This window comes from Sciurus vulgaris, assembly GCF_902686455.1.
Source record: "Sciurus vulgaris genome assembly, chromosome: 3".
Taxonomy (NCBI): domain Eukaryota; kingdom Metazoa; phylum Chordata; class Mammalia; order Rodentia; family Sciuridae; genus Sciurus; species Sciurus vulgaris.
Window position 1 is genome coordinate 62602609 of NC_136463.1, and position 27146 is coordinate 62629754.

At 45.7% G+C, this 27146-nt stretch overlaps 1 protein-coding gene across 9 annotated transcripts in view; it reads right to left on the reverse strand.

Annotated features, from left to right (window-relative positions):
* RAP1GAP2 (RAP1 GTPase activating protein 2) overlaps nucleotides 1-27146 on the reverse strand; it is a 227928-nt gene that overhangs the window by 116338 nt on the left and 84444 nt on the right. For 2 of the 9 annotated variants that reach the window (XM_079130833.1, XM_079130831.1), the window contains exon 1: nucleotides 21380-21975. The exons of the other annotated variants lie outside the window; for them this stretch is intronic. In XM_079130833.1, coding sequence (XP_078986959.1) covers nucleotides 21380-21486 — 107 coding nt within the window. In that variant the 5' untranslated portion in view covers nucleotides 21487-21975. Of the gene's footprint in view, nucleotides 1-21379; nucleotides 21976-27146 lie in introns of those variants that run through there. 9 annotated transcript variants of the gene reach the window in all.

Consider the following 27146-nt stretch of genomic DNA (forward strand, 5'->3'; position numbering starts at 1 on the left):
CTATCCATGGTAGTCAAAAGGTGGAAACAACCCAAAGGTCCACCAATGGGAGAATGAATAAACAAAACATGGTATAGCCTCACAATGGAATATTATTCAGCCTTAAAAAGGGGCAAAGAGGGGAATTAAGGGAGGGGAAAGGGATGGGAATAGGAAAGACAGTAGAATGAATCAGATATAACTTTCCTATGTTCATACATTAATACAGGAACACTGTAACTCCACATCATGTATGACCACAAGAATGGAAACCTAATTAGAATAAGTTACACTCCATGTATATATAATGTGTCAAAGTATACTCTACTGTCATGTATACCTAAAAAGAACAAATAAAAAATTAAAAAGTGTATACAAAAAAAACAGATGTTTGAATGAATCTTAAAAAACAAAAAGGAGCAAAGTACTGATACAGGCTGCAACAAGAATGAACCTTAAAAATTGCAAGCAAAGGGAAGGAAACCAGACACAAAAGATCATATATTTATGATTCCTTAGTATGAAATGCCCAGAAGGCAAATCCATAATGTCAGAAAGTAGACAGCCAACTGGGGGTGAAGGCTGGTTGCTGCCAATGAATACAGCACTCCTGTTGGATATTGAAAAAGTTCTGGAGATAGGTGAGTGGTGGTGATGGATCATATGACATCATGAATTGTACATTTTAAGATGGGAAGTTGTATGTTATGTTCTACCAGAATTAAAAAAGAGAGAGAGAGAAGGTGCAAAATAAGTGTGAAGTGGATCATGCCATTCCCCTTTCAATGGCTTCTATGATCAAATTCAACTCTTTGACATGTCCTCAGAGTCCTTGTGTCCCAGTGGCCCCATCCAGCCTCAAATCCCACCCCTCCTGCTTCCTCTCCTCACCTGCCACAACCAATCTGCATGGTGTATCGATTCCTCCTGTAAGCCCTCTCACACTCACGTCAGGGCCTTAGCTCCTGCCTCTCCTCATCCACACAGCACCACACTCCAGACTTTGTTCACCTGTGTCCTATTCACCCTTGTCTCTCTAAAACATCCTTGCTCAAGATGTCAGGTGCTGGGTCCATTCTGGATCAGGAGCCTGGTGTTCTCTGCCACCATGGCACCCTGTTACAGACTCTCAATGGAAATGACCTAGATTGCATGCCTGTCTTCCCCTCCATACTGTGAGCTCCAGGAAGGCAAGCATCAGGCCTGCCTGGATCCTCTGCATTGACCCAGTCTCAAGGACATCTAAGTCTAATGAGGGAGGTGGATAAACATGATTACGCTATTCCCCAGGCATACCATCAGGCTCATGAGAGAAAAAAATGAATGGGCAAGAAATAAGCTTGAATGAGTAGGTATTGGTGGGGTTCAGAAATCAGTAGGGACAGAGCTCAATAGAGAAAGAGGGTTCAATCCAAGGAGGGGTACCCAGGAGAAAGTAGGGACCTTCAATGTAACAAGGGTTTGGAGGTGGGGCCAGTCAGGTACATAGAGCAGGCAGGGAAGGGAAAAAGTAGGCAAGCCAGGGCCCATGTGACTGTGTCACACTCTGCAGAGATGATGATTATAAACTTGCTGAGCACCAACCAGTGACAGCCCCTGTGCTCAAGGTGTTAGACACCCCAACTTGATGACCCTCACAACACTGCATGAAGAGGGCTCTATTATTACTCCACCAAACACATGGGAAAATGGAGGCCCAGAGAAAGGAAGCACCTTGCCCAAGTTCACCCAACTACCAAGTATCTAAGTAGGATCTGCACCCAGGTTTGCCCACAGTGGGGTTCCTGGGTGGCAGAAACACCCAAATACTCCAGCACGGTTATGAGGGCAGTTGTGTCAAAACCTGAGTGCTCTGCTCCACCTCCTCCTAAGGAACCCAGAGTTGTCTGGCTCCCCGCAAGGTCTGCGGCGGGGAAAGATTCCTGCTCATTTGCTTAGTTAAGCTGTCGAAGTGGCAGGAGCCAGCCCAGTGCTCAGTGACCCAGTGCAGTGTCCAACCAAGGCCTTGCCTTAGCAATGGATCTTTCATGCAAGTGACAGGACTTATATATAGAGAGAGGGGGTAAAAAGGAGTACCCTCACAACTCTCCTGACCACCCACATGCCCCCTCCCAAGACTGCATTCATCCACCCTAGAACAACTCCCCATTTTCACTTCCAGCCCAGGCCTCTCTGCTGAGTTTCGGATGGGATGTCACTGCCACCTGGACACCTCCCCCTTGGGGTATCACAAACAACTCCAAGGTGGGTATAAGGAGTATCCGCTAATGGGTACACAGCATTTCTGAAAAGTGTGCAGAAATGACCTCATCATTTCCCCCAACCTGCTCTTCCTCCCAGGTTACCTCTCTCAATTAAAGGCAGAAAGCATCCAACCTCTTCCTACTCAAAGTACATCTCTGGACCAAGTGAGGATGCTGGAGCTTAACCCTCACCAGGAAAAGACCAGCTATCCCAACCTAAGAGTTCTGAATTTTTTTCTAAAATTCCAATCATTCCCTGCTTTGAGTTGTGAATGTTTTTGGTCTTCAAGAGTCTCATTTAGATGCAAATGTCCAATTAGCCAGAGGAGAGGGAGCCTGGCCACAGTGGCCATCATGACCATTGCACTCAACCATCTTCCAACTCCCGGGAAGTTCCCCAGGAACTCAGTTCTTATTCTGAACCCCACTGGCACCCACGCATTCAAGCCTGCTTCTTGTCCATTTCTCCCTCCTGATCCTGATGGTAAACCCTGGGAACAGGCTTTACCTCTCATTTCATCTTCAGAACACAGATTCTTTTATGATCCACAAACAACAAACGAGTATACCGATTCTTTGAAAAACAAGCTAACTTATCCGTAAGCTAGAAAACCAGAATTTGAACCCAGACTGCCTAACTCCAGGTTCACAAACCCACTGTTTCTTTGATTTCTCTTTTTTTTTTTTTTTTTTTTTGGGGGGGGTGGTTTGTAGGGGTGTTTTAAATCTTTTCTTTTTAGATATTCATGATAGTAAAGTATATTTTGATATACATACATGGAATATAATTTATTCTAATTAGGATCTCATTCTTTTTTAAATATTTTTTTAGTTGTAGATGGACACCATATCTTTATTTATTTATTTTTTACTGTGGTGCTTAGAATCGAACCCAGTGCCTCACACACGCCAGGTAAGCTCTCTACCACTAAGCCACAACCCCAGCCCCAGGATCCCATTCTTGCAACTGAAAATAATGTGGAGTTTCACTGGTCGTGTATTCATATTTAAACATAGGAAAGTTACGTCTGATTCATTCTGTCTTTCCTATTCCCATCCCCCCTCCCTTTCCTTCATTCCCCTTTGTCTAATTTAATGAACTTCTATTCTTCCCTCCCCACCCTTATTATGTGTTGGTCTGTAGGGTCTTTTTCACTTTAAAAAAAAATATGAGGAAACACACATAACAAAATTCAATCTTAACCATTTTAAAGTATATAATTCAGTGACATTAAGTATTTCACAATGTTGGGCTACTATCTCCACTATCTAATTCCATCTCACTATCCAGTTCCTGCTTGGCCATTACATTATTTTAATAAACCTTTGTACAATTTCTTACACAAATACAGTTGTCAATACCTGTGGGGTTTGGTTCCAGTACCTCCCCAACACCACCGCCACTGCAGATACCAAATCAAAGATGCTCAAATCACTTAAATAAAATGGCACAGTATTTGCATACAACCTGTCCATATCCTCCTATATATTTTAAATCATCTCTAGACTACTTATAATACCTAATATAATGTAAATGCTATGTAAATGACTGCTAGACTGCATTATTTAGGAACTAATGAGGAGGGCGGAAAGTCTGTACATGTTCAGTAAAAATGAAATTTTTATTTCTGAATGTTTTCAATCCATTCTTGGTTGAATCCATAAATGGAGAGTCCATGGATACCGAGGGCAAGTCAGTGCAAAGATGGAGTCCTATTTTCCCATTTTTAAAACAAAAGACATATAATGTACATTCCATTCTGCACCTCACTTTCACTACCTAAGATATTTTGGGGATGACTTTCTATCAGAAAAAAGGCAGCTTTATTCCTTTTTAAGGGAAGTAGCAGTCCAAGACATGGATGTGAAATAATTTAATCAGTTCCTCACTTTTACGCTGTTGGTGAGATTATAAATTATAACCACTATGGAAATCCTCAAAAGATTGGGCATGGAACCACCATATGACCCAGCTATACCACTCCTCTGTATTTATCCTAAAGAATTAAAATCATCATACTATAGTGATATATGCATACCCATTTTGATAGCAGCATAATTCATAACAGTCAAATTATAGAACCAACCTAGGTATCCATCAATGGATAAAGAAAATGTGGTATACATACACAATGGAATTTTATTCACCCATAAATAAAAATGAAATTATGTCATCTGCAATAAAATGGGTGGAACTTGAGACCATCATGTTAAGCAAAATAAGCCAAACTCAGAAGGTCAAGGGTCACATGTTTTCTCTCATATGTAGAAGCTAGAAAAGAAACAGGAAAAGGAAGGTGAGGGGGCCTCATGGAAATCAAAAAGAGATCAGCAGAGTAGAGAAAAGGGGAACTACAGGGGAATGATACTGGCCAAATTATACTGCTATATTATGTACATGTATGAATATGTAACAACAAATGTACAACTATAAAGCACCAATAAAAATACAGAAAAGTTAAAAAATAAATGTAAAAAAGTAATCAGTTCCTTACTGAGAGGCATTTGGCTATTTCCAATGTTTAGTTATTTCAAATAATATTAAATTATTCCACACATGTGGGAATGGACATGTTTGAGAAATCCCCAGAGGTGGCTCCCCAGGTCAAAGAGGATATACAGGTATGATGGTAACTCTGCTGACGCACTGAACTGCTTACGGGATGGTACAAACTGAACCCCCATCAAATTGGTAATAGAAGGAAGGCCCGGGCTAGCTCACAAAGCTGGAACCAACAACAGGGCAGCTTTGACCCTGTATTTTTGTCTTCCCAACTCACTTCCATGTGAGCAATACATAGGAAAAAACACAGATGCACACACAATGTACAATACACAGGTGTGCACAAATATACATAAAAATTGACAGGAACCAAAGATTTTAGAGCTTTTCCTTGAATAACTGACCTCTGAAAAAAGAAAGCAGGACAAAACAAATAGAGGTTTAAAAAACTCCAGTTAGACAAAACAAGAATATCAAAACAAAATGTATTAATTTAGGTGCACAAGACCAAAGGTGAATTCACTAGGAAAACCATGAGCTCAAAAGAAGAAAGGAAAAAAGAGGCTCTAAAAAAAAAAAAAAAAAAAAATGACACAGCTGTAATTACTCTAGTGAAGAACATGGAACGTCTGTATCAGACCACAGTGCACTTTTGAACCAGATTAGCCAGTCCAGATACTTAAAGAATGTGGGAGCCCATGAGGTCGTTAGGAAAAAGTTCTCAATGTAAAGAAGGCTTGTACATATGGGATCTTTCCATTTTTACTTCCCTGTGGCCACTGGAGAAAAGAGGAAACCCTGCAGGAAGTAGAATGTCCCCTGACATTCCCGGGCCTGTCCTGTCAACTTCCTGAAGCTGAGTCTGTGATTTGGGGTAATGTCTGCCTGCATTATTCCCAAAACAGAATGTAGATCTCTTGAGCATCCTCAAAAGGTCCAGGACCTGGCCTAGCCAGCCTTTTCAGGTCCCCTTTGTCTATCTCCTGTTCCCTAGCACTTAGGAGGAACTTACTGAGAGGGCAGAATCCCAGAGTACAATAACTGATAAAACAATCATTTATGTCCTACAGCGATTTGGACTTTAAAATGGCATTTCTCCTCTGATCTTAAACCAGTTTGAGCCAATTGCTTATGCAGCTTACATTCCAGATGCAAGCCTCAGAGAGAGAGACCTGGCAGAAAGCTAAGAAGTAAGGAAAGCTGGCATTTTGAGCATGAGAGGCAAAGGGCATTAAATATGGTATCCTGACCCAAAGAGATATAGAGTACTCCTTTACTTTAGGCATGAATCAGGAGCCTCAAGTGAGGTCCCAAGATGTTCTGTCAGTCCCTAAGGGCTGCCACTTCTGAGCTCCAATCGAGAAAACTTTACTAGAGTGTACCCTAGCCAAAAGACATCAATTATCTCAAGATTTTTCCTCTAGTCTCCAAAAACAGGTGGAGAATAGAGATTCAAAAAAGGCTGAACAAAACAACCAGAAAAGAATTGAAGTAACTAAAGATAAACAATAACCAATGATAATGGACAGGAACACCAAATGTTACGGCACTGGGGCCTTCCTGGAAACTAAGGCAGTGCAAAGTATCCTTCAACCCCCAATTCTTGTGATCAAGTTGGAAAAATTTCAGACATGTCACTCAGAATACCAGGCATGAGTTTATTAAAGAGAAAGGGGACAGTCTCAAGGGAGAGGGTGGGTCCTCTCAGAAAGGAGAAGGACAGCGTACCTCTCCTGCACTCCAGTTTTATTGGGGAACCCAGAGAAGTTTCCAGAGAGTCTTGCCCAGGTCCACCTCTTGATTTTTGCCTGACAGTAGGATGACATCTGACTTTCAAGTCCATACTGCCATGACTACTCTAGGTCACTTTGGCCCATGCTGATCAGTTCTAAATGTATTTTTAACCATAAATTCTTAGGTTAGGAGGAACTATCCTCATCTCCCTGAATTTCAGGACCTAGCCTAAAAAAAGGGTCACAAAAGTCTCTCCCCTTCAGGATAACTTGGGTTCCTCTTATCAACATTATTTTGGGTCTGCATTTCTCATGCAGATAACAAGTAGCTTGCTGAGGAATGTTACATGTCCTGTCCAGGCAGGGCTGCAGGTAAATTGCTTCCTGATAAAGAAAGCATATGGCCCCAGGGTCAGCACCAAGGGCCCCTTTTATAGACTTATTCCCCTAAGCTCATGTTCCCATCATTCTCATCTGTCTCCTATTATTAGGAAGGGAAGAATTGTGGTTTCCCTGGGGTCCCCAAGATACTCTTACTCCTGGCACAGTGTTCATGAGACCAAGCTAAGCCACTCCCTCATGCCTACCCCATCCTCAGTCACAAAGACACCCTTTGTTTCTGCTTTACATATTAAGGTTCTGAATAAAGTTGTTTGGGTTTTTAGGGTTTGGGTTTTACTGTTTTAACCATTTTTAAGCGTGCAATTCAGTGGCAGTCACAGTGGTACAAATATCACCACTATCCACTTCCAGAACTTTTCCATCACCCGAAACAGAAACTCTCTACCCATTAAGCAATAATTCTCCCTCCCACCAGATGCAGTGGCACAAGCCTGAAATCCCAGCTACTCGAGGGACTAAAGCAGGAGGATCACAAGTTCAAGTTCATCCTGGGAAACTTAGCAAGAACCTGTCTCAAAACAAAAGATAAAAATTGTTGGGGTATATGTAGCTCAGTAGTAATGCACCCCTGGGTTCAATTCCCAGTACTGGAATAATAATAATTATGTTGATTATTCTCCTTCCCTCCAGCACCTGGTAACTTCTATCCTACTTTGTCTCTATGAATTTGCCTGTTGTAGGTACCTCATATAAGTGTGCTATAAACTGAATGATTATACTCCACTCAAATTCATATGTTGAAATCCTATCCCTGACGTGATGGTTATTAGGAGATAGGGTTTCTGGGAGGTGGTTAGGGATCAATTCCCTCATAAGAGAGGCCTCACAGAGTCCCCTCGCTATTTCTGCAATGTGAGAACGAGAGAAAAACTGGGAAGCAGTCCACCACCTGACATCACATCTTTCCAGCCCCCAGATGGTAAGAAATAAATGTCTGCTGCTTAAGTCCACCCAGTCCATGGTACTCCATTAGAGCAGAGTAAGACAAGGTGGAACCAAGTTCTTTGGACTTATTTCACTTAGCATAATCCCCCAAGATTCATCACACTGCCACAGAATTTTATTCTAATTTATGGATGGATAATATTCCATTTTATAGATCAACCACATTTTGCTTATCCATTCACTGTTGAAGAACACCCGGTTGCTTCCACTTTAGGCTATGATTATTGATGTACATGTATTCTTTGAGTTCCTGCTTTCATTTCTTTGGGGAATATACTTAGGAGTGGAATTGCTGAATAAGATTTTTGTTTACCAAGTAATTCCATGAAAGAACCAGTGAAAAGCATTCATTTGTCCTAGTCCCATATCACAGAAAGGAAAGCCAAGGGCTATGGAGGAGCACTATATACATCCAAGATTATTTTGTGTTTTTTCATGAGATTTTAGGCTACTCTGTCCTTCTGCAGTTTTATTTTTGCTATTTAGGGGTCAACACAACAGACCTCTGACACTTCTTCTGGGCCTGGGCCTCCAGAAGGGGAATGGCACAGAGAGCCAACCTCATCTAGCCAGGATCTTGTGATCAAGACACCCATTGGTCAGGTGGCTGGAGGGAATGGCAACCTGTATTCAAGGAATCTGGACTTTCTGGGTTGAAGGATAACTGGGTGTCCACAATTCATCAGCAAAAGAGGGTAGGGAAGCATTAGCAAACCCCAGAGCTCAGGCCACCATGACCAAGGCCAGACTGTCCTCTGAGATGAGGTCTAGCACTGTCATATGTCTGACAACCTCACCATTCAGGATGGATGGTGTGCAGACCAACAAGTGTGCTCACTGCGAAGGCTCCAGCCTGCTGCATCAGTGAAGAAGGAACGCCTCACCCAGTAGAGGCAGAGAAAGCATTCCTGCATCTGCAGAGGACCAGCAGCTTAGTCACCAGTCAAATAACAATACTGAGTTAAGACCAGGACCAACTAAGCCACCGGGGCTAGTGCAGTGAGCTACAGTTGGTTTTTTTCCTGCCCAGCTTCCATTCCCTGCTCTTCAGAGAGCAACACACCAAATTTCCTTAGATGACCCATAACTTCTATGCCCTCGGCCAAGCAACTCTATCCCTTGAATCAGGAGTGAGCATAAAACCCAGATGTGGTTAATCAGTGTATCCCATCTCTCTGGCCAAAACTCAGGGACGGCTATATGCCCATTATGTTCAACATGAGCCATCCCTGGGACTTCTGCTGAAATTACTGAGAAACACCTATGCTCTTGTTGGTGTATTTAAATATAGAATTTAAGTCTGGAACAGCCATTGCCCATCTTTGTGGATAACCTATCTGAGGAGGAAGCCAATCCAAAGGAAAGCACAGCCTAGAGAGGAGAAGAAAGAACCCAGTGTCAAAGGACACCATTCAAGAACTTGATTCAGCCAGGCCTGAATCTGTTCCCCCTGAACTTTCCAGTTCCTTAAAAAACAAGCCGGGCATGGTGGTACATGCCTGTAATCCCAGCAGCTCTGGAGGCTGAGGCAGGAGGATTTTTAGTTCAAAGCCAGCCTCAAGAATTTAGCAAGGTCCTAAGCAACTCAGAGAGACCCTGTCTCTAAATAAAATTTTTAAAAGGGCTAAAGATGTGATTCAGTGGTTAAGCACCCCTAGGTTCAATCCCTGGTACCAAAAAACAAAAAACACAACTTTTTTCTTTACATTAATTTGAAGTGGGATCTGTCACTTATAACAAAAGCTTCCTGACTAATTCAGCTAAATTACCAATCAGAAACAGAACTGATTTGAGGGCACCACCTACCAGCCCTCCAACAAAAAGACCATCTGATCTCATACCTCTGTTTAATATAACTGCAATAAAACAAATGTTATAGAATTCTCTTTCAAGTGTAAACACTGACTGGTTTTACTTTGGCATGCTAACTGGTGAACCAAACTGCCCTGTACATTTTGGGGAGTCAGGAAAGCTTCCTGTTTCTTAGCCTGTCCTTTTCCTGGGATTCAACACAACGAAAGAGCCTCAGGCCACCCAAACAGCCTCATCTCCCACTATTCCCCAGTGTGAAATCCACACCACAAACTGGGGTCTGAACATGCCCCCTGCATTTCCTGCCTCCATTTCTCTGCTTATGCTGTCTCATTTAACTAGAATGCAGTTCCCCACTCCATCTCTTCCTTCAGAAATCCTGTCCAGTCCCCATGGCCCACCTCAAATGCCTCCAACTCCACATAACCTTCCCTGCACATCCCCCTTCCTTTTGGCCTACTGGGTACCCTGCACTCCTTCTGCCACTTCCATCTTTGGATTCACAGGACATGGCTGGTCTCTCCCTCTGGAGTGCAGGATGCTTGGAGCAGGGAGAGGGTTTTGTTTTCCCCTGAGGTCAACTGCCCAGCACCTTCCTGGTACACACCGGCACTCCACCAATATTGATGGGCCAGTGGAACAGGACACAAATGGATGTTTGGAATGCACCCCATTTATATGGGAGACTGCTACCTACATTTGCATTTATGAAGGGGAAAGAGCATATCGATGCTGCAGAGGGGGCTGGCAGCAGTTTCCAGAAAATGGGGGAAGGGACTAAGATGTGGAAGCCAGGTGTCTCTGTTCCCATCACTTGCACAACTGCCCATGTCCTGCCTCCACTTGTTCATGTCCTTGGGGGACCTTCTCAGCTATCAGTAATTGGCCTTTGTTGATGTCACACTCAAAGCCCTTCCCTGCACATTTGTGGATCTAGTTTTCAGACAACCTGTTTCGATACCTCTTGATTTATACACTGTTTCTGCCTTTGCATCTTGAATTAAATATCTTATTAAAATAAATGTTCTGTTAAAATACAGATGGCGCAGGTAACCTGAACCTTCCTGATCACAGAGAGAAGCTAGAAATTTCTGTCCTAATTAGTGAGGACAGCAGACTGCGAAGTCACCTTTCAGATTATCTGAAGCATGATGAGACACACCCTTCCTCAACTCAAGGATCCACCAACCAACCCCTAGCTCAGACCAAGACTTCAAAAGAAGGTCAGATGCCTGGATGCCTATCTCATCTCTTCCTTAAAAAAGAACCAGGGCTGGGGTTGTGGCTCAGTGGTAGAGCACTTGCCTAGCATGTGTTGAGGCACTGGCTTTGATCCTCAGCACCACATATAAATAAATTAGTAAAACAAAGGTCCATCAACAACTAAAAAAATTTTTTTAAAGAAACAGAAAGTGCTAAGGTAACCCAGCTCCTAAAGTTTTGAAGTTCCTCCAGGGTGCATTACAGTTCCCTTCACAGTAAGTACCTTGGCCAGAGTTATCATGCACCCAGGAGGGGGAGAAAAGACAAAGAATTTGGCATCTGAGGGAGTTGGGTTGTAATCCCAGCACTGCTGCACCAGCTAAGCGACATTAGATATGTTGCCATTTTTGAACCTCAGCTTTCTCCTCTGTGGAGAATGGAAATGATGATAAGTGTTGTGCAGGGAATGAAATGAAGTATGTGAGGTTTATATACCAGTCCCGTGAATGCCCAGAGGGGACTCTATGTGTGTTCCTACCCTTCTCCATTCTCTCATTATTCCTGGGGTTTTGCACTATAATATATGGTCTCCCATAATTTCTGTCATTTTATTTAGAGATAATTCAGAAAGGTAAAGGAAGAAGAACATCCAAAGACAAGCTCACAGAAGCTACTCTGCAGCCCAGCACCTGCAGGGAGCCCAGCATGCTGCCAATACCCTGCAGGCCAAACAATGGACCTGTCCCAAACCAAGGGAGCTCAAGGGACATGCAGGGCCACAACACACAGCCTCTGTGTTGTTACCCCAAGAGTGCCTCCCACATCTCATCCATCAGAGCTATGGCATGTGGTGCAGGTGTGACACAGGTGCAACCAGGTATGGCCAGGTGTTGGGGGCTGCAGTGAGCAGGCAGCTGGCACTTCAAATGCAATGAGGGAAGACAGGCCCAGCCAACATTGCCAGAGCTGCTGATTTCTCAAGACTGAAAAACAGGTTTGTAGCGTGGAACCTTCCAATTTTAAAATATCAGCTTAAAAAGGAAAAAGAAAGGTGCATGAGCCTAACCAAGCCCCTGGAGAATGGAAGTCCCAGTGGGGCGGATCTTTGTTTCTGGGCTATCTACTGCTGAATCCCCAGCACCTGCAACCATATCTAGCCAAGGGCATAGGCTTCCTAAAAATGTGAGGAATCTGCAGGGGCCAGATTGCAAACTCCTCAATCGTAAAGGTGCTGCTGTCCCTGCTCTTAGAAACAGGACATTGTGGTACTATAGGACATAACAGTGAAAAACAAAGGGGATCTTGCCTCCGTTCCTGAGACTGTAATCCAGACCCTGTCTGTAAACCAGGGTCGGGAGATGTGCCTCCCTCATGAGGCTCTCACAAGTTGCTCTGCACCCAGGAGTAAGCTCTATGACCACAACTGCCCTTACGGTTCCCTGATTCCGCCATGCAGCCTTCCATATGGTTGGTTAAAAACCTTTACAGCAAATAAAAAGAAAAAGAGGAAGGGGAAAGGACAAGGGAGGGGAGAATCTGGCCAATGGGCCTGCTTCCTCCTGTCTTCAGAATCATGGTCAACAGAGGCCTGGCAGGGCCAGCTGTCTCAGTACACACATGGGACCACATGTCTCCAGGGACGTCCCCAGCTCCTGGAGGACTCCAGGAAGGACTTGGCTAGCGTTCCAGCCTCCATAAAACAAAGTGTTCACAACCAATAAGCGTAAAAGCAAGCGACAATTTTTCAATCCACTCTTGCTCCAAGGGCAATGAATAATCACAGCAGGTTCCCCCAAGGATGTCTGGAAGAAGAAGAGCAGGTCAAACCCAGTTCACTCGCCCCCAGAAACTAGTTTGGGTTTTTTGATACCATGCTCTTCAGGACCGAACCAGGCCTCCCCACTCAGAAATCCCAGCTTGAGGGCTGGGGTTGTGGCTCAGTAGCAAAGCACTTGCCTGGCATGTGTGAGGCACTAGGTTTGAGCCTTGGCACCACATAAAAATAAATAAATAAAATAAAGATATCGTGTCCATCTATAACTTAAAAAAAATTTTAAAAGAACCCAACTTGAAAAACACAGGACTCCTCAGCCATTAGTATGGGTGTGAAAGCTGCCCAGACGCCACCCAGGTCACCTAGTGGGAAGCCCAAGGTAATGGCCCAGATGACTTTATAAAGGTGTGAGGGAGTCTGGGAAGGTCTGGAAAAATCTATATTTTGATTTAGCTGTACAGGTGAATAGCTATGTGAAAATTCATGGAGTTGCACCCTTAAGATGTACACATATATACATGTTTATATGTTTATATGTGTATATATGTATACACATATATATGAATATTTGCACTAGGATGTACTAATCATAGCAGCAGCAGCTTGCACTAATTTCAAGCTAGGTACTGTGCAGGTACTTATCCTGCAAATCGTGTAATATCTCCGAGCACAACCTTTACAGCCAGGTTAAAATCCCAGCTCTTACGCCTTCGATTGTGTCCCAGCACCCTCCTCCACCCCTGAACCTCAGTTCCTCAGTTGGGAAACAGAGATGCTAACTGGTAGAACTAAGGGGTCGGGTGTGGTTCAGTAGTAGAGAGCTTGCATAGTGTGAGGCCCTGGGTTGGATCTCCAGCACCACAAACATGATTAATTAATTAATTAATTAATTAATTAACTGGTAGAATTAAGACAGATATGCACGTAAGCCCTTAGCATGGGGCCTAGCAAACGGTAATTATCAAAATGTGTGAGCTTGTTATAAACCACCATTCAACCCTCAATGACCCCAGGACACTGGTGCTATTGGGCCCATTTTAACATATAGGAAATGGGCCCTCTCCCTCCAACGGTGCTTCCTAAACCTCAGGCATCTTCATATCACTTTCCCAATTTTCCTCAAATGACAGTGCCACCTGACTATTATGTCTCTTAGCACTTTTCTTTAAATTGACTCATAATTTTTGACTTAAACAAATTTGCTTTTTTAAAATGTTATGTAACTGTCACGCGTGGAAAACCAGCATCGCTTGCCAGAATTCATTTTGTAATAAAGCTATTAAAATAAAAAGCACTTGTCCACCTGAAATCATCTTGCCTACCTCATTTACTTTTTATGGATGCAGCAGGAAAGGAATTCAGTTGGTAGCGGGTGGGGGATGTGGGGGACGGAAGGTGCTCATCTGCTTAAAATGACTGAGAAACTTCCTGGGCCCTTCAGCAGCCCCCATTTGCACAGATTTTCTCTGGTTTAACCGAACAGGCCTGGCAAGGCCTCTATTTGGCAACATCCTGGTAGCAGCCGTCTGTGCACCATGCCAGCTCCAAAGAGATAAAACTGCATTTAGAAGGGAAAAAAAAAAAAAAAAAAAAAAAAAAAAAAATATATATATATATATATATATGGGCTAATGGTGACTGTTCACTAATTCAAACGCCCACTGGCTCCTCTGGCATAAATGAAGGGAACCTGCCTCTGCCCATCAGGTAGCAGCTCTGGGATCCAAGATCTAGGAACTCAAAGCCAAGGACAGCACTGGTGCCAGCTCCAGCTTCAGGACAGTCAGGGCTGTCCATGTCTATGACTTGCAAAGCCATGCAGAGGAAGGGGAGGGATCAGAGGAATAACAACAGAACTACACACGTTCAAGTGATCATATGTATTTCTCTCTCAAATCTCAAGGAAGGAATGGGAAGAGAGAGATTCCCTGATCGTAAGGAAAAGGCACCTTTGAGACTCACATCAGAGAGCACTACACTATTAAAAGGATCTCTGGGACACAAGCAAAGGGGACATTTTACTTGGGAGAGCCACTAAGTCTCTTGAGCATCCCTGCTTCAATCAGCAGGTATTTACTGAAAACATCCTGTTCTGGGCAACAGGGACCCAGGGATGACAAAAGCAAAGCCCCAGTTCACATTCTAGGGGTGGCAATATCCAAAAAGCTGTTTATTACATAAACTAGATAATCTCAGTCAAACAGTAAGTGCCATGAAAAAAATAAATCAGGGTAAAGCAATTACAACTGGAGTGAGCTACTTAGATTAGATGGTCAAGGGAGTCCTTTTGGAAGATGACATTTGAGTTATGAGTTCAGTGATGAGGAAGTACCATCCAAATAAGCCACTGTTGACAGCAGGTGCAAAGGGCCTGGAGCAGGAATACACTTGGCATATTCCAAGAGCAGAAGGAAAGCCTCTGCAACAGAAGCACAGGGATTATGGTGAATGAGGAGTGAAGTGGTAGGAGGGAAGATCACTGGATTTTATTTCAAGTATAATGGGAAACTCAGGGAAAGCTCTCCCCAGGAAAGAGACTTGATCCCTACCCGCCTACCCTGTACTGGGATTCAACCCAGGGGATTTCGCAGGCTGGGCAAGCACTCTACCACTGAGATACATCCCCAGCCCTTTTTATTTTTTAATTTGAGACAAAGTCTCACTAAGTTGCCCAGTTTGGCCTCAAACTTTGGATCCCCCTCAAGGGCCTTGACTTTATTTGAATTTTTAAAATTCCACTCTAGCCTCCATAAGGAGAATAGATATAAAGAGGACACCGAACAGATTAAAACAGTGGTGTAGCTCATGGGAATCAAATAAATTCATTTATACCTCAAATTCTATCCCCTAAACTCCAAGAGTCTGACTCCTCAGACTCTCAAGAGAGGTTAGGATGGGAAGTTAGCAAAAGGGAGATGCTCGTTCTTTAAAGCAAGGACAGCCAACCGTGTGGCATTCAAACATCAGACAAGAAAGAGCTGGAGACAGGCCCTCCAGAAAGGGCAGGACCCAGCAACCTCCTAAGAAGAGAACAAGCCGCCATCTGTTCTGGGGCCAGAGCGTGGATCAGTTCCCACCCTGTGCCTCTTCCAGCTCTGTGACTCTGGCCAGGACTCCTGACAACCCACAGGCTCAGACCCCATAACCAGCCAGCTCACAGGGCTGTCTCCCACAGCAGAACACAAGTCTTCTCTCTGACATCAGATTCAAACCTGAGGACCAAATCAATCCATTACTACCAACATCACAAAACCAGACCTCCAGACAACCTCCAATGAACGAACCAAAAAAATAAAAAGGACATCAAACCCTAAGCTGCTGGTGCTTCTAGAACTAAATACCAACTTACAGATAATACAGGGGACAATAGAAAGTTAAACAACACCAGGGAACACTATCTACAAACTCTTCAGTTTTTTTGTTTTGTTTTGTTTTATGGGGTGCTGGGGATTAAACCCAGGGTTTTGTGCTTGCAAGGCAAGCACTCTACCAACTGAGCTATCTCCCCGGCCCCACAAGCTCCTGACTGGAAAACTCCCTAAGACAATTTATGGACTAGCAATGTAGCTCAGTGGTAGAGCATTTGTCTAGCACTTATGAGGCCATGAGTTTGGTTCCTAGAATCACACACACACAAAAATTAATAAGTAAACAGATAAAGAATCTAGTTTCTTCAATAAATGATTGTAAGAAAAAAAAAGCTGGAGAAAGAAAGTTTACAAATTAAGAGATATACACCAACCACACTTGCTTGTTTGTACCCTCACTTAGAAAAACTTTGGGAAACTTGTATGAGACCGCAGAGGAAATTTGAACACTGACTGGATGCGATACAAAGAAATTATCAGCCTTACGCAGTGCCGCACACCTGTAATCCCAGTGACTCAGGAGACTGAAGCAGGAGGATCACAAGTTCAAGACCAGCCTGGGCAAGTTTAAAGCCAGCCTCAACAACTTAGTAAGACCTTGTGTCAAAATTTTAAAACAAAAAAAGGACCGGGGATGTAGCTCAGTGGTAAAGCACCCCAGATCCAATCCATAGTATCCACCCCCCCAAAAAAATTACTAATTTTATTTTGTTTTGTTCAGTACTAGGGATTGAACTCAGGAGTGCTCTACCACTAAACCATATCCCTAGTTCTTTTCGTTTTTTATTTGGAGACAGGGTCTCACTAAGTTGCTGAAGCCTCAAACTTGTGATCCTCCTGTTTCAGCCTCCTGAGTTGCTGGGATGACAGGCATGTGCCACCATACAAGGCTTCCTTTTTATTCTTTGAGGCTGAGGCTGGGTTTCATTAAGTTACTTAAACTAGCCTCAAACTTGTAATTCTCCTGCTTCAACCTCCTGAGCAGCTATGATCATGTTTTTGTTTTTATTTTTATTTTTTGTGGTACTGAGGATGGAACCCAGGGCCTCACACATGCTAGGTAAGTGCTCTACAGCTGAGCTACATTCCCAACCTCACAATAATGGGGGCGTTTTTTGTCTTTTCATTTTTGGAACTGAGGTCACTGAGTTACATCCCAGTTCCACAATAATGGATTTTTAAAAAGAATTCTTGTCTTCAGAATACAAACTGGAATATTTAAGAATGATTCAATGTCTGAGATTTACTTCAAAATAATTTTGTGAAACAGATTGGCTATGAGTTGACAATGGCTAAAACAGAGTATCATGTTACACTCTTCTCTGTACTTTTGTGCATGCTTGAGAATTGCCACAGTTAAAAAAAAAAAAAAAAAAAATGTAGCCAGGCACAGTGGTGCACACCTGTGATTCCAGAGACTCAGGCGGCTAAGGTAGGAGGATCACAAGTTCCAGGCCAGTCCAGGGAACTTAACAAGACCCTTTCTCAAAATAAAATAAATAAATAAAGGGCTGAGGATGTAGTTTATAGGTAGAGCACCCCTGGGTTCAATCTTCAGTACTGCAAAAAAAAAAAAAAAAAAAAAAGCCCTAGGGACAGGTAAGAACCCACACAGGAACAGCCCACTAGATGGTAAGCTCCACAATAGAGGGATCACAGGATCATGTTCAGCATATCCACCATCCTCCCCTGAATCCCCTGTAGAGCCTCCAGCAAGTGTTTGCTGAAAAATGGGAGAATCCATAATTACCTTCCCATAAACCCCTCCATGGGAGTTGCCCCAAAATAACTATACCCTGTAAGAAGTGGATTTCTTTTTCCTTTATGCTAACAGAACTCAGGTTCAGAATGTAACACTGAGGCCACACTGACTTTATCCACATCTTTAAGAACATACATATTCTGGGGGAAGGGAAAAAAAAATAACATGAATCAAACAACATTGCCCTATGTAAATTTATGATTTTTAATTTAAAAAAATCAAAAAAAAAGAACATACATATTCTGATTGTGTTCTTCCGTCCTTCCTGCCAAAGTGCCCATTTCATCAATGGCGATGGAGCTCTCCTCCACCCACTTACATCCCTACAAAGGAGGCACTGTGGGCCTCACCCTCATTTGCAACATCTAAAAGAAAGTAGGCTCTTCTCAATCAAAGAAACTCTCCATTACAGTGGTTTTGGCACCTCCTGGAAACCATGCTCAAAATCCTTTCAAACACATTACTCTTGCAGGATTCCATGTGACAGCAACCCTGGAGGTGGTCAAAAAGGAGTAGAACCTCCAGGCTGACCCACAACTCTGGCAAAGAACAGTTAAGCCAAGGCTGATAAGCAGCATGCCCATTTCTCCTACAATCAAAAGGAAGCTGAAGCTGGAGCTATCAAGAGTGCCTGGGAACCTCTGAGCTCTAGCCAGATATGGGATACCTGTCTCATTACCATCTTCCCTAAATAAATGGCCTGCCTCCTAATATGTAATATTTTCAAGTGGCTTCAAGAAAGCAAAAGGTTGACAAGGACCACCAGGACATTACTGCCAGCCACATGTGACCATTTCAACACTGAAGGCGAGGAGCCAAAGAGTGCTATCTGTACAAGCCTGTCAATTAGAGGTGCTGGGAAGATCGATGGATAGATCAAGCCTTCTGGAAGAATGAGGAGGGGCTCAGGTCTGAACTGACCCTGTGACAAGAGGGAAGGAAGAACTCAGCAAATTTAACACCCAGCATGGAGTTTGGGGAAGGCTTAAGAGAGGCTGGCAGCTGCAGCCCGCTCAAGGCCCCCCGTGGCCAGCTGGCGCCTGCAGAGCAAGGGTCAATAGTGTGCACTGCACTGACTTGAGATGCTTAAAGACAAAGAAACTCCAGATTACAGCAAGGAAAGCAAAGGTCATTTAGCACCAAGATGAAAACAATCCCTCTCTCTCCTAGAGTAGGTTAAGTCCATGGCCAGAGTCACCAGAATGGCTGGAACAAAAGAAGAATGGGATGAAGGCAGGTGCTAGGAGGGCCCTGGTGTCTGCCTGCATTGCAGGGAAGATCACAGTACATCCAGGAAGAGAGACAAGATACCATTGTCCTGGGGCATCCAGACCCAAGTCAAACCCTCCCTGTTCCCTGTTCAAGTATTCCCTCATTGCATCCTCCCAGACTATCTCTGCCCATGCCCAAGCATGTCTGACTGCCTCATAGGTGTGTGCATGGCTTGTCTTGACCACTACTGGTGGGATTATCACCATTAGACATCTTTCACTGGTCCTCAGGGGCACAATACCAGCAAGAGAGGAATGACAGTAGTTCTGATCAGACCCCCTTCTTCCTTGTACAACACTTGAGAATTTTCACGGGCATCTTCACCCACATTGGTGCATTTAAGTCTCACAACCCCTTTGTGTGCAGGCAGAAGGGTCAGAGTTTCATCCGTATTATAAAATCATAGTCAATGGAGGAAACAGGTCTGGGAATTCTAGCTCCCTGTACAGGGTCCTTTCTCTCTCTCTCTCCCCTCAGAGTCAGAAACTGGTCTGATAGATCCGCCTTTCTATTAAGCACATCTTCCATTTCATTTCCCAAAGCAACCCCAAGTTGTCGCAATCCAGTTATCCCCAACATCCTTCTGACTCTACAGGGTTGGGCTGTTCATCCCTATTCTACAGATTAGAAGCTGAAGGTCAGGGAGGGAATCAAAACCCAGAAACAAATAGGGCTCAGACCTAGAACACTGGTCTCCAGAGTCCTGATGACAGCTTTTTCTGCCAGGCATATGTGACCCCAACATGAGTCACTCCTAGACCACCTGCAGGATTTCTGCCATATTCAATACCACTTGTACTTTTATTACTAGTATTTCTATTAAATAGACTCATTCTTGTGACTACATATATTTAATTTAAAGTGATACTTTACCAGGCATATGGGGGCACACCTGCAGTCTCAGTTACTTGAGTGGCTGAGGCAGGAAGATTGCTTGAGCTCATGAGCTCGAGACCAGCCTAAGCATCAAAGAGAGATCCCCATCTCAAAATACATACATAAATAAAATAATGCTTTATACTACTGCCACAAATGAAAAAATCGGTACCACTGGCGATAACTAACAGGGATTCCTAAAAATAAATAGTACTAAAACAACATGATCTCAGGCACCCCTTGCTACTTAAAGAGTCTGAGTCAGTAGCTGCTCTCTCTGCATTACAAAAGGCAGATTAGCAAATGTTTAAAAGGTGTTAAAGCCAGACAAGCACCAACTTAAACTTTCCCCTTGAAGATTGGTAAAGAACTGAAAAGAGAAGAACTTTCTCACTAGGTGACTCAATGTTATTTCATGCTTTAACCACCTTAAGTCATTTCACTGCCGCTTCATCCTATGCAAGGGAAACAACTCACTAGACTGTATTTTGGGAAAGGGGAGAAGAGGGGGGATGAGAGACAACCCACCACAAGGGTAACCAATACCATGGTCTCATAGTCATTTGCTGCCAGCCAGCTTCTGGGTGAGCTCAGGGGTTGCCAGTCACCACCCAGATGTCTCTGGCTCCAATGCCCTTGTCTTAGCCCGTGTTTTATGCAGAGTGCAGTACTGACCACTCCAAAACTGCCACTGGAAGTTGCAGCAGTGGCTCCCAAACCCCTCAGTTGCCAGGAAGCTTTGCCATGCACCGTAGCAAAAGAGGGAGGCTTCAGCCAACAACCTGCATAGGCACCTCCCCGGATCTAATACAGGTCAAGTCTGCAGCTGGGGGCTGGAACCCGGGAAGCTGCCCCAGAACCTCCTTCCACACCTCAAATCCCTCACCTCTCAACCTACGGGTCGTCCAAAGAGTCTCTGAAATAGCCTAAGAAAACCATTCTCAAGCAAACCCAATAAGAACCAAAAGTCAAAGAGGAGAAAACCCAAAAACAGAGCTACAGCGCGGGGCGGGGCGGGGGATAAAAAGACCTTCAAACTTGGTCCTTGACTGCCTGCACCGCGCGCAGGGCAAGGAAAGCTCGGCCAGGTGGGCACCTCGCGGGCTCAGCCAAGTTGCAAAGAAGCAAATGGCAACATCGGCGCATCAAGCCACTCTGGCTGAGCCAGTGACTGTCGACCCGGCTGGATCAATGCTAACCGTGCAGCAAGCTTCGGGATAGGCTCGGCGAACGCGAAATTCGAAGTCTCGGGGTGAAGGAATTGGTATCCCTTGGCGGTGGATGGACCCGGATGGGCCCTCCCAGCCGCCCTCCGACTCAGCCAATGCCCTGCCTGGGACCAGTGTCTGGGGCAAAGCTCCGAACTCGCTCCCTGATACGGCTCCTAGAGAGGAGTCTTTTTTCCATCCAACACCGAGCTGAACACCCGTTGGAAAAGTCCACCCCGAAGAAAACTGGGATTTAGCACAAAAGGGGAGGGCAGGGGAGGTGGTGCTGCCAGCTTTACCTTTTCTCTTTATTCTGTTTTCGGGATTTGTGCAGGAGTCCGATGAGCACCACGGCGGCACGGATCCCCGCCTTTCGGCAATGCATCCTCCCTGCCGGCTGGGACATGGCGAGGCCGCCGGCGGTGCCCGACCGCGCCCTCGCCCGCCCACCGCGCGTCCCCGCCGCCCCGGCTCCGCGCGCTCCAAGCTGCCCGCACCGGCCCCAGAGCCCGCGCCCCGGCCCCCGGCCTCCAGTCTTGCATGGGCCCCGCCCCGCCTAGGTGCGCCCCAGGGGTCAGGTGACTGGGCGCTCACTTCCTGGCGACCTTCAGCGTCTCCTCGGGGCTCGTCGGGCGGCCGGCGGCCGCTCTCCGCGCGCGGGCATTTCTGAGGCTCGCTGGAGGCTCGGTACCAGCCGGCCGCTCCCAGACTCTCGCTCAGACGCGCCGCCTGCGCCCGGCCCCGCCCCGCACCCCGGCTGCAACCGGCTCCGGCTGCCGGGTAGCTGGCAGAAGGAGGCTGCCCGCTCACGCCTTGCGCTCCCGGGGCTTAAGCGCCCGCGTCCGCTCTGAACCCAGCGCCCTTACTCTCCCCTGAGTTCTGGCCACCCGACCCCTGTTTTCCCTCGCCCCCGCCCGGTGCGCACAAGCCCGCCGGCCCCAGCCTCCCTCCCCAGGCAGAGGCGGCTGACGCGCTCTCGCTGCCCGGCCCGCCGGGATACTTCTCCGATGCTGTCACTGTCTTTAAAACAGGGAGAAAAAACATGCATCGAAAGGAAACGCGTGTCCTCCGTCCAAGCGAAACTGCCTTCTCGCGTGGTCACCCGAAGGCCTCCCCCGCCCTAGGGCCAGGCTTCAGGCAATTAGAGGGGGCTCCTCAATCGAGTTGCGAGCTGGGGGAAGGGGTGAGTTTCGATTAGTCAGGCTGCCACCTCCCCCCACCCCACCCCGAGTGCGCAAAAGGATTGTCGTGAGGGGCTGGGGTCAGCTCCCATTAACATTTGTTTTCCCAAACGTGGGAGTTTGACACAATACAATGTGGTCAACTTCACGTTGAGGACCAGGTTGCCAGGAAGATGCAGGTCTGGCGCCCCACCCCACCCTCCCGACCCCTGCACCCACACCGCGTCCGACCCACCCCGCCCCCTGCACAACGAGTGCAAACTCCATCTTTACTTTGGAACGGAAGAACGCAAGGTCACGTTAACTCCAGTGGAAGGGAACACTGCCTGGTCCCTGCTATAAGCCCCGGACTTTCCTCATAAGTCTCCCTCGACCACTTCCATTTGCTGCGGGGCCTCACAGACCCCTCCTATCCTTGAAGCAGAACCAACAGCTTTGCCCCCTAGAGGAAAGGAATTGGGCAGAGGGTGGAGGGAATTTAAACAAGCCAATTAGTCCATCTTTGGAAACAGTCCTGTTGGGGCCAAGGAGGTCCCTGAGGCAATTTGCCTTGTTTTTTGTACAGTCTAGTGTTCAAACAGAAAACCTGGGCAGGGAAGGGAGCCATCCTGAAAAGGGGAAGGGGCTGCAAATGAATTCCTAAGGTTCAAGGGCCTAAGGTTCAGTCCTGCCTTTCCAATGGCCACAGCTTATTGCTGGCACTGGGGTGGAAGAAAGAGAGTCCCCGAGTGGTTCCAAAATGCACCAGTCTATTTATGAAGCATCCATTAGCAATGGCCTTGAGCCCTCCTAAGGCACCTGTGTAGTGGGGGAACACAGATATAGCCATGGATATCTATTTATAACCAGATATAAGTGAACCCAGGCCCATCCCTGGGATCAGCAGCTAGGCAAGTTGCAAGGACTACACCAGCAGTGACTTCAAAATCACTGAGAAAAGAATAGGGAAATGAGTGTCCTAGGTGGGGAAGAGGGAAGAGCCCCAACAACAGACCAGGGCTTCTCCAGTCCCAGTATCACATAATACCTACAGGTCAGTTGATGGGCAGCTTCAGCTAGATGGCAGTGAGGTAATGAGGGCCATAGGTCTACACAGCACTTGGTGTATTTTATCTATATACAGGGCAAGGTTGCAGCCCTAGTGGAAAACTGGTCTTCCTCCCCAGCAGGTGAGAATATGGATGGCTCCCACCCATTCCAACTGCCTGAGAACCTGTCCAGGTCAAGTACACATCAGGGAGCAGGGCATTGAGATGAAGGTGCAAAATGTTCCCACCAAGCAGGTTCCATTATTCATTCCAGGTGCTCTCAGCTCCTCCACCACCCCAACATGGCTGAAAACACAAGGCTGTCTCCAAAGACTATCATTTCTCAGACCCTGATCCCTGAGGTTCTAGGAGGCAGGCATTTTCTGGGTATGCGAGAGCTCTTCCTCCTGCCCTGCCTCACATGGCTTCCATCTTTGGGACATAGGATTCCCCTGCCAAACTCCTGTTCCTGCCCCCACAGCCACACGCACATACCCCATAAAGGAAACACCAAAATATAAGGAAATCCATCAATGGACGAGAATGTGATGTCCATCTATGCTAGGCTTGTCTATTCTACCAACATTTATTAACACAAGCCATCCAGCTTTGTGCAAGACTATGGCCAGAGACAGAAACAGACGACCATTCTCACCCCGAACAAACATGGCTAACACACCCCATTGCAAAGCAATACCATTTTCAGTAGTGTGTGCAGTACACCCCAGCCAGTGGTTCCCCAAATCAAGCCACCCGTAGGCAATGTTCACAATTTTTGACCTTGATGTCATACTGCTTGATTATTTACTTATTATTTTGCTTTCATTAAATCAGTTTGCTTTTTTACTTAATGTTAAATGAAAACATTGTTACCACTCTAAAGGAAAATCTATGATCACCTGCTATTCAGACCATGAAAACAAATACAGATTTGTAATATTCTGCCTCAATGCTGTTCCCTGATGAAGGCTCTAAGCATGAAGCACCTTCCTTAAAGAAAGAAAAATAGGCCAGTGAGAGGTGTTAGTGAGATACTTGCACCAAACTAAGCCATTGTCCTTGAAGAAATCACAGTTCAGAAGATAACTGAAAGGGAATAATTTTCACATTAGTGACTCGAAGTTGTTCTAAGGCCACATCCCTGGGCACTTTGGGATGGACCAAAAAACTGCACATCCTCAAGCCACAGAAAATCAAGGTCAGTGAGAACTACAGCAGTCAGAGAAAGGATCTTCTTCCAGGTCCCAGCCCACCCCACAGTTTATCCCCACCTGTGTCCCCACTCACGCCCTAAAAGCCCACAGTCCCTGAGAACAAAGTACCAGCCAGTTGCCAGCCTAGGTCTCTGCCCAAGTGCAGGGGAAACCCAAAGGATTGTGGGGGCCTGGGTGGGAGTCAGAGGTGGAGGCAGGAACAGGAAAGTTAATCATGAACAGAGGTCAGACAGCTGCACAGCCCACGCCTAAGGGGCCAATGGGTTGAGACAGACAGACACGCATGCTTGGTCCTGAAGAAAAGGGCCTTCTGTGCCTGAGAACCTCTCCAAGAGACACATCCATGTGAAACCAGGAATCAGTCCTGCTGCCAGTGCCTCTGGTGTCAGACAGAGCCTGCAGCAGACGCTCTCTCCCTGTCCCACCCGACCTTGGACTCCTGATTCCTCCACTGCTCTGCACCAAAATGACTGCAACCTTTCTTGGCTAGGTCTGGGATAGATGTGGGCAAGAGGGGCTTTGGAGCACAGAGGGTGGGCCCTTTGATAAAAAACAGATGTCTTCAGATGCCTTGCCCCTCCCCTTCTGCAGGGTCTCCAGCCTGTCTCTGGATCACATAGTCTTTGGAGCAATGCGCAAGTTAGAAACGTACAATCTTAGGACAGCACACCCACTCTCTTCTACTTTGGGGGACAAAAATATATTAACACACACATGCTGGGGGAAATCACTCAGAAGCCCCCTCTCACACCTCAGACCTCACACTTACATGAGCCCTCACACTTGTGCTTGTCGGGAAACTGACATTCATTCTTAGCAGGTACACCAACGCCCCCTGCTGGGATGCAGCACAGTTGCATTTCCTGAAGATTAAGGTATGAAGAGTGGGAAGAGGGAGAGGGAAAAAGAGGGCAGGGAGGGAGAAATGAGGGTGGGGAAGAAAGAAAAATTGAGAAGCTCATTGGAAGTCGGGGAGCAGTCTCTATTTTGAAAAGAGAGAGATGCAGGTAAAGTTTCTGCCAACACACTGACTCTCCTATCAGCTCCTAACATTCCCTACCAGAGCTCATGACCAGCACCGAAGGGGCCCATCCCACAGTGACAGCCACGGGAGGCATTACCAGTAGGGCTGGGAGGCCCCGAAGACAAGCCTTAGGGATCACAGCTCAGTCCTACTCTCCTAGAGCCGACATCTATTAAGCAGAGGATCTGATAATAAACTGACTCAGGTTTTGGAAACAGATCTTGGTGACTTGTGTGGCATTTCCAAGCACCAGGGAAAGGAAACCACACTGAGGTAACCCACAGATCCTAGTCAACAATGGGCATCCAGCCCTTGGGCTGCCCATCAGGTGGTACCTGCAGTCACCAAGGGGAAGCCTGCAACGTGTGCTATTGATCAGGACTTAAATGGTTTTCTGTTCAGGAGTTACAAAAAGTGAGTACAGAAAGAAAAAAGGAGTTGTTTTGTTTGGGGGTGGTTGTTTTGTTTCATTTTGTTTTGTTTTTTCATATATTGCTTTGGTGTCTGAAGGTATTTAAAATATTTCTCTCTCTCTCTCTCTCTCTCTCTCTCTCTCTCTCTACCACTGAGCTATACCCCCAAAGCTTTTTATTTTGAGACAGGTTCTCACTAAATTGTCCAGGCTGGCCTCAAACATGGGATCCTCCTGCTCTGCCCCCATGAGATGCTAGAATTACAGGTCTGCATCTGGCTTGCTCTTGCCCTCTCTATCTATCTATCTCTATCTCTCATTCATTTATGGATTTTTAAATTAAGCTACATTATATATAGTTTTTCCCACAGTGGAAACATTCGAAAGGATTCTTCTGGCTGGATGTGGTGGCACAAGCCTGTAATCCCAGCGGCTTGGGAGGCTGAGGCAAGAGGATCACAAGTTCAAAGCCAGCCTCAGCAAAATTGAGGCACTAAGCAACTCAGTGAGACCTTGTCTCTAAATAAAATATAAAATAGGGCTGGGAATGTGGCTCAGTGGTCATGGGCCTCTGAGTTCAATACCCGGTACGCCACCCCCACGCCCCAAAAAAAAGAAAAGAAAATATTCTTCTGAGTATAACATTTCTGAAGAACATGAAGAAATACCTTTCGCATGAAAGCGACCCAGAGCCACTCCAGAAAGTCAGGAGCTCGGGCAGTCTGTAGCACAGTCCCTCTCATGCCCAGTGTCCCCTGGCCTCCACCTCACTGAGTACCAAAACTCTGAGCTGATGCTACCCACAAAGCCACTTCCAGCACTAGGGTTTCTGGGTCTGAGTGGAAAGTCGGAAGGGATGCTGTCTTTCCATAATATTAGCAACATTGCTTAGCAACAACATCCTTCAAAGCAAGAACCGACAGACTCTCCAAAAGTCTATTCTGTTTGGCTCTACAAAGAACAGAGTGGTTTCTTTATGCATGTATTATTTATATACTGTTTTATATGCCCAGTAACCCAGTCTGTGCCTGGCTTCTTTGGGAGATGACGAATTACACTTAAGTGAAATTTCCAGTCAGCAAGAGCTTTGAGTAGCAAAACTTTGTGTTTGTTTGCTTGCTTGCTAATTTGCTCTTATTGTAATGACCGTGCCTAGAAATTTCTTTAAAAGATCTCATGCACTGTTGTCCTTTTCCAAGACAGGTTT